The 16,479-nt window shown below is 44.4% G+C and overlaps 1 protein-coding gene across 4 annotated transcripts in view; it reads left to right on the plus strand.

Moving 5' to 3' along the window:
- The window catches only part of arhgef1 (Rho guanine nucleotide exchange factor (GEF) 1), a 47,623-nt gene that overhangs the window by 13,600 nt on the left and 17,544 nt on the right, over positions 1-16,479 (plus strand). For all 4 annotated transcript variants that reach the window (XM_080005881.1, XM_080005882.1, XM_080005883.1 and 1 more), the window contains exons 2-7: positions 8,839-8,925; positions 9,498-9,611; positions 11,947-12,045; positions 12,990-13,032; positions 13,395-13,500; positions 14,519-14,659. In XM_080005881.1, coding sequence (XP_079862007.1) covers positions 8,875-8,925; positions 9,498-9,611; positions 11,947-12,045; positions 12,990-13,032; positions 13,395-13,500; positions 14,519-14,659 — 554 coding nt within the window. In that variant the 5' untranslated portion in view covers positions 8,839-8,874. The remainder of the gene's footprint in view (positions 1-8,838; positions 8,926-9,497; positions 9,612-11,946; positions 12,046-12,989; positions 13,033-13,394; positions 13,501-14,518; positions 14,660-16,479) is intronic.

Raw genomic sequence — 16,479 nt, forward strand, 5'->3', positions numbered from 1 at the left:
TTACCTTGTCAAACTGAAAGCACACAGTCAGTCACAGCCCCTTATCTGAAACATCTTATCTTGTTCAAATAGATTAGAGTCTTATCTCCAGTAATGTGTAATTTGTGTATTGTAATCTGTGGTGTTTGTATTGTGGGGTAACCTAATCAATGGTACTGTCTGTCGGGGGGTTTTATGGTGGTTCGTGCTGGTTTTGGGGCAGGGGCTCATAACTGCAGCCCCTTTATCCTTTATTAACCTGAGTTAGCTCTGGCATTTTACACCTCAGCTCTCTCTCTCTCTCTCTCTCTCTCCCCCCCTCCCTCCCTCCACCCCATACACAGGAATGTATACACATGAGTGTGCATGTGCATTCAGGCTGTGCCTACATACACTTTTGCTCACATGTACGACTTCCAGTTATATAACCCCAGTTTCTATCAGCAGGCTGCTGTTTTAGCCCTGTTGGACCAAGGGAGACTCATTACACACACACACACACACACACACATACACAAACACACACATGCATACACACACGCACACAGACTCAGCTCCCCCTAAGGCTGTTTTCACAGAGGTGTTGGTTCACTGTCACCTCTGTAGCTGCTGCCCAGACCATTTGGTCAAGGGTGTGTGTGTGTGTGTGTGTGTGTGTGTGTGTGTGTGTGTGTGTGTGTGTGTGTGTGTGTGTGTGTGTGTGTGTGTGTGTGTGTGTGTGTGTGTGTTTCTAATGACATTTTCTCATGGTCTCTCTTAAAGGGGACCTGTTGTGCAAAACTCGCTTTTTCAGTGTTTTTGGTCTCTGATGCGTGTACTAACACGCAAACTGTGAAATAAGAAAACTCACTCAGTTTATCGTGACCTGTCGTTGTCCTAAAACGAGCCGTTCGGCTTCGCTTCCCTCCGACACGTCACCAAGTGAGTCATTCTAATTAGAACTGACCCCCGTCTGAGTAACTCGACTCACGCCTGGAGTGCGATCGGACCCACTAGCATCGAAGCTAAGCGCTAACCATGGGAACTGCAGGCTGATGGCTGTAGGGGGGAAACTGGAAAAAAACTGTAGACGAGCTGAAATGTAAGTATTTAAAAAATAATTCTGTGTGTGCGTGCGTGTGTGCACCTTCAGTTCACTATGCTGTAGGCTGCGGGGCGCGATTCGCTCCGCGTTCTCCAAACAAAACCGTAGATGCATTTATATTATTTGTTTGAGTTTGCGATGTTTCCCTATTTGAGTGAAACAAAAAAATCCCCAAGCCCTGCACCGCGGTGAGAGTCGGAATGAAATTTTAAATGAGGCCTTTTAGATCTAATATGAGTGAAAATTCAGCAACTGGATTGCTTATTTCTCGCCTCAAATTTGTTCCTGAAATAGATTTTGGTGGACTGATGATGAAAGTTACCGACTAAATATAATGGAGTCCAGAAGCCATGGCAAACGCCATTGGCTCACAGAACCCGAAACTTGTGCTCAAACCCCATTGGCTTACAGAACTAGGGGCCTCGGGAGGGTGGCTCCTCCCAGTGAAACAGCCCGTTTTAAGACAGGGTGGATAGGATACATGTTGGAATAGCTCGAATGCATAATCTCAGTGGCATTTTCAGCAAAAAAAACCTTTTGGGGACCTCAGAGACTGTATATTATCTTGGTGAAAAGGAGCATATAGCAATAGATCCACTTTGAACTTGTTTCTGTCCTGCTCCTTACTTCTGCAGTGCTGCCTTTTTCTTCATTTCCTGCCGCTGTATGTTCCCTCATATCATTTCTCCTCATTCCTTCCAAGGCCTCTTGCTTTATTCTCTCTGTTTAGGCTGGTAGGTAGGATGTATATGGGGTAGCGTTACCAGCCTGGCTTCGGTTTAGAGTGCAATGTTTCGGTCTGGCAAAGTCTACGCAAGTTTGGCAAATTCATTTGATAATTTCCAGGTTTTGAAAATTGGAAAATTTGCCTCATGTTTGTTTCATCCCGTGCAGAGTTAAATTGTCAATATTGTGCACTGTGCTGTAAAACACCCTGGTTGTGATTTCATTGCATCGGCTTCCAGAGGAGCTTTGAGCACAGCCGAGTACCTAGGTAAAATGTTCCGTTTCCTAGTTACTGTAGCACAGCCCGTCATGTGAAAAAATGTTTCATTTGTGCAATGGAAAATGTTTAGGAACCCCAAATGCTGTTTATTGCCTTATTCTCACAGTACCTTCTTTTATGTATACTTCCTCATGTTCTCTATTTCTCCTTCACTTGGTTTGGCTGAAGTTCATGATGCCAACTTCCTCTTCTGACAGGAGGGTCTTGCTCTCGCTCGCTCGTTCTCTCGCTCGCTCATTCTCTCGCTCGCTCTCTCGCTCTCTCTCTCTCTCTCTTTCTCCCTCTGCGCCTGCCTTTCTCTCTTTAACTTTTGCAGATAGGTCAAACAGGAAATGGCTCTGATAGCTTCCTGAGGAAATTACACCCACTTCCTGTCTATGTGCCTCCCCGTTTGGCACCTCCCACTCTGCTCTTTTTTCTTTTGTTTCGGGCGCCGTAGGGGGGCAGCTCTTGGAGGGGTTCGTGGGACCCCTGAGAGCCCACCAGGTGCTGTTAATGGTGCTTTGGTCTGATGAGCGAGCTAGATAAACAGCAGTGAAATTAGCCGGCTGCAGCCAATTGCTCTCTGTATATTTTAGGGTACTCTGCTCTATATGTTAGCAGTACACATGAGCACAGCAACCCAATGAGTTGTGATTGTCATCTGCAGCTAAAACTTTGGAATAAAGACAGCTGATGAATGTAATGTTCTTTAGTGTAAAATATTGCTGTTAATAGGGCTGGGTATAGATAAAAAATATTTCAATACTTATATTGACTTTTCTGATACCAGTCTTGGTCTTTTATACTCAAAATAGAGAGTTAAATGTCATATAATGCTTTAAACACATTTATGTTTGTTTAAAGATGTTGCCTTTCAACAATAATAGATTAAAGTTTAATGGTGTTAACATTTAGCTTTGAATGCCACAAATTCTTGATAATATTGATGAATAATCAATATTGGGAAATCGTATTCCAGCTGCTGGTACTGCTTGCAGTGTCGGTCCTCTCCACAGGCCAGAGCCTGGTTACTGTACATTAGGGCTGCCCCCTGAAAGTCGTGCAGTCGTTTTTTTTTTTTTTTTTTTTTTTTTTTTCAGTCAAGTGTGAATTCCAGTTACAGGATAAAACAGATAGACACTTACAAAATGCACTGGGATAAAATTTCAATGGGGAATCATAAATAAGGCTTAGGGTTAGAACATTACGAACATGGCTCTCAGTGCCCCCCGAATCGCCGTGCCCCGTTCCTCCAAATAAAACAACTAAAAACAGTGTGGGCGCAGAGGAACGGGGCTCGACTCGTGGACCCGTTAAGATCATTTTCCGCACAAAACACATAGAGAGGGGGTGATCGGGGAGAGTTACGGAGAACGTGTCCCCACTACGCACGGTTTTGTTCCATGCCGATCCATACACACTTGTTTCATTCCAGAAGCAGACGTAAAGTAAAATAACCTACATCTGAAATAAAACACAATGTTTTGGTGCGCCAATCGCGGACACCCTATCGCTGGCGCTCGCGTCGTTGGTACCATGGGAGAGGGCGAAAGGTGCGCAAAATGCGCCCCGATCGGTCCCTCTCCTCGCCTCCCTCGGGATGGCGCCTGAGACGACCGCCTATCTCGCCTATAGGAAGGGCCAACCTCCCCCTGCCAAATCGTTGAATATTCGCATTGAACAGCCTAATCCGATTAGACTGACAAAATTCTGAGTCGGGTACCGCCCTACTGTACATACACTTCCATTCACCCACGCAGTGTTTTGAAAGTAACTGTGATGTCATTTCAGGAGTGTTATTGACAGGTGCGGGGCCCCTGCTATTGCAGCATGGACAGTGGAGATGCCCACAATGGGGTGAGGTCATGGTTTGACCATTTGAAATCCTAATCTCTAATGTGGCCTCTTTTTACTTTTGAAGCTTTTGTTTTTCTTTCTCAATGGCATCGGGGTTTTAAAGCAACACGGTCGCTTTTTTACCTGAAAATAACAGCTTCATAATTCTACTTCAAAATACCTGTTCTTGGACTATGTAAATTTGGTGTTTGGGTATGATACCACGGCAAAAGTGCATTACGCTTTACGGCACTACATCACTTCCTTGATCTTTGGCCCTGGCAATTAGCGTTTTTTTTTGCCAAAAAAAACTACAAATTATAAACTCTCTGGTCAAAATGCCCTGTAATAATGCTCATACAAAATGTAGCCGCTCCACCTCCCTAACGGTACAGATGAGATTGGTCAGTGGTGCGCCTGGCACCCACACCACTGGCCTTCACTTTCATTACACCAACGGCTTTGATTCACCCTATGACTCGGTTTGCAAGCTGATCTGCCGGGCCGAGCACATCTGGTACCAAGACCAGTAGCAGAGTGCTCGCTGAAGCGCCGAGGTCCCTGCAAGGGCGCTGTAACCTAGGTGTACATTATATTTGCATTCGTAACATAGACTGTGATTGAAACATGACCGATAAGGTTAATATTTGTCTGGTAAAATGTATTATTTTCAGATACCTGACCAAGTTTTACGACAGTGGTGTAAAAGTGCAATTGCACTCAGAAACTGTAGGGGGCCAAATCCTAAATACCAAAAGTTACATAGTGCTGCTTTATTAAGAGCCGGTTTAGTAATTACAAGAAGGTTTGAACTTAAACTAACCCCCCCCCGTTACGCACAGGGAGACCCCAACGGGGTACAGACACCTCCCCCTAAAATCCTAATGTTGACAGGTAGCTCTGATTGCGTGCACAGGGGAGCCACTGTAAGCGCTGCCTTTTTTTTTTTTTTTTGTCCATGCAGTTACCAGCAGCTCTCTGAAGACGGTAATATTTTCACTCTAACTGCGTGGGTCTGTGAGCGCTGGTGGTTGTGAAATTTTAGAATGAGGCCCATTTGTATAGAAAGGGGCCAATTTTGCGCCGAACGTGTGAATTACACCTAATTTAAATATGTGCAAATAGCACCGGCGCACGGAGGCGCAGGTTTAGCAGCCGAATTTGCCCCAGAGTGTTTCAGCTCCAGGAAAAGAACAAGGCCCAATGCAACAGGTGCTGCTACTGATGACGCTCGTTTTAAGTATTGGAACGCGGCCCAGTGGGGTTGGAGAGGAATGTGGTCATAAAGTCCAGTTGTCAATACAACACACATACACGTTCATTGGCTACTCCCCTCACTCCTACAGGCAAATCCCCCGATCACGCACAGTCTTAGTCTCAACACACGCACACACGCACACAGAGGCACATACGGTTGATAGTTATCATTAGTTTGATGCCACCTGACACTTTGTTAGTGCTGGAATGCGATGGGGGGTGGGGTTGGGGGTGGAGGGAGGTACAGCTGCCCAAGTCAATGAGCTCCGGGGCCGGTCTGGACTTCAGGGTCGCTCAGAAATGTTTCAGTTGCTTTAGTGTCTTCTCCCCTCCTTACCGTGCCTCGCCCGTAAAGGTTTTGGCGAAGCCCTCTTTTTCTGATGCACTCCAATGGGTGTGTGACATAAACGCTTGCGACCATGGTCCCTCCCCCCACCCCCTTGGGTTGACACTCCCTTGAGTCCCTCTAAGTAACAGCAATTGACCTGGCCAATTTAACGCGCCGAGTATGAGTTGGCTTTACCGCCCTGATAAGAACTTAGAGACTGCAATCAGATTTCTACCCATGAGATCACAGTGCCGTGTTCAGTAGCTTAGCATGGCAGCTGGAGCCGGCAGCTTCATACCTGCGGTTCAGCATTCCAAACGTTATACAAGCATATTTTGCTTTTGTTTTGGTTAAATTGAACCAGGCCCTTTCAGTGAGATGATTTGATCTTTCCATCAGGAATCGCGCTACACAGCGTGTTAATTGATCATTTACTCCGTGCAGGATTGCGGGTGCTGGTCAGTTTGGTTTATGTGGAATGGGCCGGTTCATATTGTTGGAAAGACAACGGGTGGCGAGGCATGTGTGTCACACAGTGTCTGCATGCATGTGAGCCTGTTTGTTTGCGTTTGCTGGTGATTACATGTGTGCAGACGGGCCTCCACAGCCCACCACACGGCCGCGTCGCTCTGTTTTGCTAACCCCCCACCCCACGCATGTTGCTCCAACACTGGGCTTTTTCAAGCCCCCAGCCTACTGGATGTGGCCATGAATGGACATATTCTTTCCCTCTCTCCTTCTGTCTTCCCTTTCACTCCTCGCTCTCTCGCTCTCCTTCTATTTCACTAACACATTATCTCTCTTTGTCTGGCTCTACCAGCTCTGTCTGATTCTAAAAGAACTGACCTTGACCTGCAAAGTATTTGTCGACCGGAACAGCCCTTCCTACAATGTCGTATTGTAGTGCCTGACTGATCCAGGGCCAGTTATTGTACACAGGCTCGCAAGCTGCCGCCAGGACCAGGCATCTTTACTTGTCCAGCACATTTCCCCACAAAGCATCACATGTTTACGGTAAAATAATATGCAAACATCAACACGGACTCCTCGAAGCCAAATTGAAAGCATGAAATCCGTTAGCATGAATGTCAATGTGATTCTTTCTTCATTTCTATCGTTAGAGAGTCACAGAGAAAGTGTCCCCGTTAGGCACGATTTCGTTCCATTACGCGCTTGTTTCGTTCCATAAAGGAGACGATGGCGGGCAGCCCATTGCTGGCGCGCGCATCTTCGGTGCCGTCAGATAGGGTGACAGGTGCTCAAAATGGGCCCCAATCGCTCCCTCTCCCTGGGATGGCACCCTAGGCCTCCGCCTATCTCGCCCATAGGAAGAGCCGGGAAGAGCCACGCCCAAAACACACACATACAAAACGACTGTGACACACATACTGTTTTTCTCTCATTTCTCTCTAGGGTGGGCCCGTTCAAAATGTAGGACTTTCTTAGACATTTAATGGGACAGTTTAACGAAACGTCAGTGTTTCAATCCTGTGTTCTACAATGGAATATGAAACTGCCAGTTAAAGTCAAACGTCGGGGAAAGACGCTCTTTGTGACTCACTGTTCGCTGATTATTGAAAGTTTTTTAGTATTACACGGATCGCGTGTCCAAATTGCACCAAATTCGACACTGCAAGAACCTTGTGTCCCCAGCAGTACACCCACCAAATGTGAAGTAGATCGGATGAACCGTTGTCGAGATAATACATACATACATACATATATACACAGACAGACAGACAGAGACGGCTATCCTGGATTTATAGTTAGATAATTTATCTATTGCTGTATTCACTCTGTACTGGTTATTGGTGTGTGTGTGTGTGTGTGTGTGTGTGTGTGTGTGTGTGTGTGTGTGTGTGTGTGTGTGTGTGTGTGTGTGTGTGTGTGTGTGTGTGTGTGTGTGTGTGTGTGTGTGTGTGTGTGTGTGTGTGTGTGTGTGTGTGTGTGTGCGCGTGTGCGCGTGTGTCTGTGTCTGTGGTTATTTGGGTGTGTCCCGGTGGCGGCTCTTGGTCTGTGGCCTTTACAAGACAGGGAACAAGGGGTGTGTCTGTGTGTGTGTGTGTGTGTTCCATGGAACTGGAAAAGGGGGTCAGATGGTGGAGGGGGGGCCTCAGCCTTTCCCCATCTTTATTTTCCAGAAACATAGTCACATTCGACGATTTGGAAGTTGTGTCGCTGTGAGCCGTTATTCTCAGAGCATTTTCTACTGACACTCTCCTAGGTGTATCGGCGAAACCTGTCAACTGACAAATCAATGGATTTGTCACGTTACTCATCGTAAAACCTTCTTTGCCTCAGCGTCACATTCGACGGGGATCTCATGAGACTGTGCTGAATTCTTGTCCTCCACATTTAATTGTTTTCCCTCGGGTTCAAACATCAGCTCCCTGCCTTTTGCCAATATATGCTCCCCAAGCTAAATGTTTTAGCATGGCCTAGGGGGAAAGGACTTCTAATATTTTTTCCAGAGCACATCCATCTGAATGAATTAGTCCAAATCATTTTGCCTAAACCCTTTTAATTGGCTTTCATATTCAGCCTCCCATTCCTTATTTTTGCATTCAACTGACTTGTTCCAGGAATATACTTGCACACATCACTTTGCAGAGTGCGTCAGGTCCTATAATGAGCGTAGAGGCAGAATCGCCCACTCAGTGTTTACCAATTACAAATAGTCAAATAAAATGTTTAAAGACCATTAAAAAAAACATGTTTGGGAGGCTTTGGGTAGTCGTTAAGTTATGAACATTACTTTTACCTGTAGCTGATGGGGATGGGAAGTGCAGTCTACCTCTCTGGGCTAAAGGTCTGATACTTACACTGGACTATAGGGGTGTAATGGTACACAAAGCCCAAGGTTTGGTACATATCTCCGTTTTGGGCTCCCAATTTGGTACCATTCCAGTACAGCAGGGAAAACAGGCATTTTCAAGTTTGTGGGCTGCTGAACCTACGACCCTGTACCAAACGGCTCACTACAAACAAACAAACGTATTATCACACTCCTACTGGCCAAGCAATGAGCCACCATTACAGCTTCATTGGTCAGCAGTTGTAATCCAGCAACCACAAGCTGCATGGAACAGGAAGTCCTTTCTCTCGCTATCACTCTGCAGAAGGCTGAGCTGGTTGGCGGCAAGTTTCCTTCATCTCTCTCTGTCTATCTGCTCTTGTTGTACAGTGGGGGGAAGTTCACTTTGTCCAAACCATAACCGGGCTTTGTGTCTGGCTCCACAGAGGGGCGGGCGGGGGGGCGGGGAGTGTCGGGGGGTGGGGGGGTTCAGAGAGGGAGTGGAATTGTTTAAAGTACAGTTAAACGTCTCTCCTAATTGCCTTGTTTTTCCTCTCTTCCTCTCCTGGTAGCGGGGTGTGTTCTGGGCTCATTGCTCTAACCCAGCCATGAGCATCATCGGGGCAGAGGATGAGGACTTTGAGAACGACCTGAACGATGTGAGTGACTTCATGGTTCTCATGCCCCCCAAAAAAACCCCACCGGGGCTGGGAGTTAATTCTTATGACATATTCTCATGTAAAAAAGAAAAAAAAAAAATCCACTTGCAGTTAATAACATTAAATTGCAGTGAATGAGGATTTTAACAATGCTATCAGACGACATATCTGTTGTTGTTTTTTTTCATTAAATTCCACAATTAGTTGTTTCAGACATCCATATTGTGAGCGCATGCAGGTCTTTTTGTTGTGAAGAATCTAAAATTCAAAATCATGTCATAACAACAATGGCTTGATTTTATGACCTCACGACAAATAATCCCTTGAACCTGAACAATGCTAGTCAAACCCAAACACAGAACAACTGAGCAACTCACTATGTTATTAGTTCTGTCTTTCTCAACAATAACTGGAGTTGAATGGTGTTAGTATTGGTATTATTGCAAAACAATATATTTAATTTAGTTAATAAAGCTTATTGGATTAAAATTAACTGCAATTTGCCACCACTCTCATACTTTCCATTTCTGTTAATTTACTTCTTTCTCTTTCTTCTGTCTCCATTTCTCCAGGTGGTAGACGACCAGTGCGCACATTTTAACAGTATAGAGCAGCTGAAGGTGCGGCCCACTCACCTGCTGGTCTTCCTACAACATGTCATCCTGCAGTTTGACTGCGCTCCACTGGTGAGAACACACTGTCTTGTTATAGGCGGATGAATTTCACTGTCTGACCTTCGGGCCGTAGGTTAAAGGGAGAGTTGGACCAGAAAGTGCAATGCCCCCAATGAGAGTGAGGGTCTAATCAGACTGAAGGTCTCTGGCTGAGATCAGAATGGGTTTAAGTGTACGCCACCAGGTGCATTTACGTGTGCGAGGAATACTTACTACAGGCGATAGGCAGGTTTTTCTTACAGTCTGAAAAAAATACAACAATGATAAAATACAATGGAAAGTAAAAGTAAAATGGAAATAAAAATTGCCAAAATATACACAAAAAATACAAAACAGAAATAGTCAAATATATAAGAATATTCTTTCTATGCACAGGATAAGTTATTGAGTTATTGCTCTTGGATTGCAGCTCAAGCAGAATTCTACGCCTACGGCGTTTCTGATTGGTCATTGTTTTATTTGATCCTGTCTTTCCTTCAGCATGACTTTCAGAAGGGTTGCACGTCTCTTGAAGTGATTCAGACCTCTTACCTGTTAACTGAGCTGTGTCTGACTATTTTATGGATGAGAGTGCTCATTTTAAGAATTGCTTCCCGGTGTAATCATGGACACTGTACCTGTTATGACATGAGGCATGCCTTGTTTTCTCCCTTCATTTTGCATGCAGCCACTGTGAAAAACCCAGGTACTGTTATTCCCCCTCACACCCTTCCTCATCGATCATTGTCTTCATCACCCCCTCCCCTTCTTCCCCGTTCCTCTCCTCCCTGTGTCCCTCCATAAGTAGTAGGGACTGGCAATTGGCCGCCTGCTGGTCAAATCTGGCCCCTTTCTTTGTTGTTTTTGGCCCCACCAAATAAATAAACAGACCAATAATTAAATAAATACATGTGAGTAGTATACCTGTAAAATAAATATTTATATATAAAAGCAAATTTTATTATATATATATATATAAAAATGTTACCCATTAGGACAATGTTTGATTCACGATGAATCAAACAAAATGAATACCAGTCGCTGAAGGGATGTGGCCATTATGTTGTGTTCCTTTAAAATGGAAATTTCTGTATCACCTTTGGATCGGTGGAAATGCCGTTCATGTCAACATCCAAGTGGTAAATTATGCCAACTTTTCCAACCAGGCGGTCAAAATGCAGAAGTACCCGATCTGAATTTACTTTGGTTGAGGTAGCACAGTCCTAATTTGTGTGATGGTTGGATGCACAACGAATGTTAATTTGTTGCCCACCCAAGCGGCTCTCCTTATCAACTTCATTTACACATTTGCTGTGCAAACTTCAAGCTGAACAATATGATTTGAACATGAGTGTACAGATAGAAATTATTACATTTCACATGTTGTGAAGGCTTTAATAGGTATCTTTCCCCATCCTTCTCCCCCATCGTACGTGATATGAATGAGTAATTTTGCAGGGAAACTTTGCTGCAAATTATACTACTGAAATATACTGCAGCAGGAAGAGATATGGTTATCAGGAGAAAGCCAACATATATTGTAGCCGGATTTGTGTACAGTTTTTAGGCGGTGTCACTGTGGGTTGTGGGGGGTGGGATTGTCCCAAGGCCAAATTTGGTCGCCATTCCGTGATATTGAGAATAACTTTGAACTGCAGCATCAAGGTTAGTCTAAGCCTGCAGGACCCCTGCTGGCACGACCTCCTATGGATACTCAATTAACTGTGTCTGGGTCCATCGACGTACAGTATCAGTATCAATATTGGATCTGTGCCCAGTCTGCTGCTCTCTGGCGTGGTGTTTGTGTGTCCAGGGTCTCGCAACAGAGACGGTAATTTTTCTTTTCAATTCGTGAGTGAATGAATTCCGCCAAACACCCCTCGGTAGCGAGAGCAGAGTGGACACCCAACGCACCGGCTTCAGCTTTCGCTCCATTTCTTATCCATTTGTCTGGCTTTCTCTCACTGTTTCCGTCTCTCTCTGTCTGTGTGTGTGTGTGTGTGTGTGTGTGTGTGTGTCTCTCTCTCTCTCTCTCTCTCTCTCTCTCTCTCTCTCTCTCTCTCTTTCTCTCTCTCTCTCTTGTTGTCTTTCTCTCTATTGGTCTTTTTGTCTCTCCCTCTCTCTCTGTCTGTCTGTCACCATCTGTCTTTGTCGTTTTTTTGCTCTCCCTCTCTTTCTCTCTCTTTGTATCGGTCGCTCTGTTTTTCTCCCTCTCCTCTGTTCCTATCGTTCGGTGTCTGTCTTTCTTTCTCCCTCCCTCCCTCTTTCTCTGTCTCTCTCTCTCTCTGTACATGTGTGTCTGTTTCTTTCTCTCTCTCGACCCCCCCCCCCCCCCCCCCCCGCCCTCCATCTGCCTTTCCTCTCTCAGCTGTGCTACCTCCATGCTGAACTCTTCAAGTCCCACAGCACCAAAGAGACCAAGAAGCATTTTGTGGAGTTCTACAACAACTTCCTGGACAAAGGCGCTGTAAGTACAGTGCAATCTTCACAACACCGATTACCTATCGAGATCATTTTCATGAGTTTCTAATTCAAAATGTTATTCCCCACACTTAAATATGGTTAAATATTGGAGGTTTTTTTTACTCTCCCTCCGCGTGCAATATGAAGATATTCCATTCTTCTGCACTGCCAAATCCAAATGAATTCAATGTATCGCACAGCTCTGGTGTAAACGGTTCGATGTACGATTAGGGGATTCACACAACATGCACACAATGAATTTGTCCGCTGGCAAACACACAGCTTATCTGTCTGTGTGTTTGAGTGATTGTCTAGCCAGTCTGCTGTTGTTTGCCTTCTCTGTTTATTTTCCTATGAGCTCTGCCTTTTTACCATGCCTCCAGTCTGTCTTTCTATTTTCATCAACCTCCTCCCTGTAAACCTGCCCTGTGTCAATCTGTCGCTCGTCGGCGTTCCCAGCGGCCCTATACTCGTCTCAGTTGACTCGGCTGTGTGTGCAGTTTTGTCCCGCCTGTTCCCCTGTCTGACCCGACAACTTCCTGTTGGGATCGTGGGAATGCCCTTTAAGAGGACTTGTCCTCCACTCCGCCTCCCTCCATCTTTGTTTTGTTATGACCTTTTTATAAACTTCACAAAATTATTTTCCAATTTGGTCAACCCTTCCTGTTACATTTACGTCTTGTACACCGTAGTGTTTTAATCATTATAAAAAACCAAAGGATGAATTTTGTTTCAGTTTGGGATATGTTGATTTTATTGTCAGTCGTGTTTTGTTTTTTGGTGTTCAAGTGACCCCTGTTGGTAATATGTAGTAACTGCATCGATTGATACACCACAAGCAAACCATTTCTGAATTTCTCCCCGGGGATTCAATTCTTCAGGATTGATAATAATAATATAATAAAGTATTTTATACTTATTATTTACCTCTCTGCTTGACATTTTCAGATTCTTAGAGTTGCAGTGCCTCCTCATGTATCCTATGAATTGGGTAAGTCGTTTGCTCATCCACATTGAAATCCTTTTCTCTGCCAGCTGACGCAAGAACTGAGTGTAATGCTTTTATTAGTTAGGTGTTTAGCCATCCTATGTTCTCCCTGCTGAAACTCACGATTAGTCAACTCAAATATGTAAATCCACCTTTTAATAGAGCAGAATTTAATTTCACTTAGGATAAAAACCCAATCAGGCAAGGAGGAGCTACCAGGACAGCACATAGTTAGGGGAAGGAATAGTAAGAAACCCTAAAAGGAAATCACAGGGCGATTGAGACTGCAGTATTGGTGCAATAAATAAAGGCAAAGCAGGCCACTCTTCTATACCATAAGTGTGTTTTCCTCTTCTGTCCCCTAGACCGGACCCGTCCAGATCTGCTCAGCGAGGACCTTCAGAGACGATATGCTCAGGAGGTGCAGAGTTTGCAGGCCGCAGAGGTGGCCAAACAGCTTGAAGACTTCAGGTGAGGAAACCTCGACGACTACGACAGATGAGCAAATTCTATACTTGGCGAGGGATAAAATCGGCAGGACGAGCTGCATGTTTGGGAGACACAGATTAGTGTGGAAGATGCCTTCAAGCCATCACAAACTGTTTGGTCATCTTTGATTGCGCAGTTAGTCGGGAGATGTCCTCGCATTGTTGTCTATCTGCTACCGTAACAGGGAATCACTTGTTCGGTGCACTTTAAGGTGGATTTGGGGTTATTTGTATTGGGCGATTAAGTGGATCAATTGCTTGGATGAGGTTTGCTCCGCCTCATACAACGACTGACAATATACTACTTTTATAGAGCTCTTTGCTGGTTTCACAGGCTTACTAATATTACTTACATCCATTGACAGAAATGTAGAAAACAATCCACTCATTAAACACTAACCATGGATTCACTGGCTGATGATCATCAGTAGGAACATAAGAAATCTGTCGGCGCTTGATGCTGAAGTAGACTGGTTAATGATGACCTGTATTTCGGGACAATTATTTATTCATCAGTCAATTCCAAGCACTGGAGATTTGATAACAAAAGGAATGCATTGCTTGAATCCAAAAAGCCAGTTTGTTGGTCTGTGTGTTGGTGCATTGTCAGGTTTTATTGTAAGCCGGTCGGATCTGCCAATAACATCGCAGGCGCTCCGACCACACAGAAACCACGGAAAAAGTATTGCACATCCCATAAAAAAATCCCTTCTGCTGCTTTTGAGTCTTAACATGTTCTTTCAATGGATCAGAACCAGATTCAACTACTAGACACAACATTTGAATTATTATTATTGATACATTTGAACAATTCCCACAGCTAATACGATTTCATTACACCTGCCTGCAATTATAGAAAAGAAAAATGCGCTTTTCCAGGCATCATTTTACAAACCTCCTCCCTAAATCTAAGCTTGGGTTACAGAACTAAGTATAACTCTGGTGTTTCTCCATTGCTATCAGGCGGGCTAAACTTCTCCTCTTTGCTCCGTCCTGCTCAGGCAGAAGAGGATGATGGGAATGACCCCCAACGAGGCGGAGCTGATGGATGTGGAGACCCATTACCCCACCGACCGCATCCCCATGGAGATGAAGGAGAAATCTGTGGCAGAGAACCTTCTGGACAAGATGTCCGAGACACAGTGAGTCCTTCGCTCTGCGCCTTCCAGTCGTTGTTGCCACGTCGATAGCAAACCACCAGCCTATCGCTAAACCCTGGAAACTTGAGTCGGACTTGAGTCAGAGCTCTGGGCTTGATTCCTAGACTCTGAAGTGTCTCTTTGGCCCGTTTTCCACCAAGGCATTTTGAGGGTCTGTTCAGAGCCGGTGCCAAATCTGGAACCGGTTCTTCGTGTTTTGACAGCAAAAGAACCGGCTCCGGAACCAGAAAACTGGTTCCAGGGCCGCACAGCTTTCGAAGCTGGATTAGAACCAAGAACGGTTTAACTGAGTCCCCAGGGGCTGTGGGTGAGGACAAGCAAGCCCGAGCAAAACACTGTGCCCATTGTTTTTACCGCTTCAGCAGTATGGCATTCATCAACGTAAAATTGGGTTAGGGTTAGGGCTAAGCCTAACCCTAACCGTGTGGGCATATTGTAAAATATATCATATTTTATTGAATCGGAGCACCCGTTTTCTTTAAATTTTTAGAACGCATGAGCTATGAGCCCACGGACTCGATCTCTAGCAGTCCGCGGGGCCCAGAGCTCCAGCAGCTTTTCAGTCACTCCAGGCAGATTTCCAATGCCTCGTTGGATTTTGAACGCTTCACTCAGTCACAGATTTCAGTGTTTCCAATGAATGCCTTGAGGAACCCTGTGAATTACTGTTTCTTGTATTTTTCATTAATCCGGCAAAGTAACGTGGACCATGGATTTAAAATATCAATCGAACTGATCTAATGATATCCATCAGGTAACAAGCTATATAAATATATATAAACTAAAAGGATAGTTTGGTAACTTCTAGAGACTATAAAGTGAGTCCCCTCGGCACACTGGACACGGTCCAACTGGACATTCTCAGTATGAATCTGCTCATTTCTAGTAAATAATATGATAACGTCATAAAGTGTCTTACTGTAAATCTATTCTCATTCATTTTAGAACGAGACGTGTCAGTTAACCATACCAAGTGAATATTTTGGGTCAAGTTTGTTTGGTTTTTCACTAATATCTGCTCCATATGTGGATCGGTTTGGATTAAATTTAAACCACAAAATCCTTGTTATAAAGCGGTTAAAACGACACCTTAATTATGTTTCTAGCTTACGCCGAAGTATGTCTTTCAGATAGGGGGGGATGTATTAACCAGGTTTGACATATTTTGGGCTGGTGTACTGGCACATCTGTCTTAAAATCGCTCCGCGGGCTGGACCCCTAATAATAATAATAATAATAATAATAATAATAATAATTATTGTTCCCTATCCTGATGAAAAGACGTATGCAGACGTCTATAGTGACGTAATGACGTGACTTTCAGACCCATTTTTTCCGTGGAAAGGCAAACCGGTGCTTAAAAGGTTTCCAAGTTGAACCAACTGGAACCGGCACAAGCACCAGCCCAGAACCAGCACTCGGTTTGCGTTGGTGGAAAACGGGGATTTGTGTATTCTAAGGTCAAACGGCCAAACAAAGATCCGCTTAAACTACCTTGTTTTTCGTTAATTTGCCGCACAGAAAATTGTCCCTGTTGTGCAGAAGTCTTTTATAGCCGGCAGCCGACTGTGTGTAACTAAATCATAACTGTACATAAAGATACGAGACGATATTACACTTTGTTTATCCCTTGTCCTTGAATTTTTACTGTAAAGATATCCAGATATCCATCCATTAACTCTGAAGAAAAGTAGAACGTCAAAATTCACCAGAATGCACACCACTTCCCATTAGTACAAATTTTTAATAAAAAGCAAAACGGTTTGATGCATTCTGAACTCCAGCAGTGGAAATAACTGAAC

This window comes from Zeus faber (genome assembly GCF_960531495.2).
Source record: "Zeus faber genome assembly, chromosome: 8".
In the NCBI taxonomy this organism is placed as follows: Eukaryota; Metazoa; Chordata; class Actinopteri; order Zeiformes; family Zeidae; genus Zeus; species Zeus faber.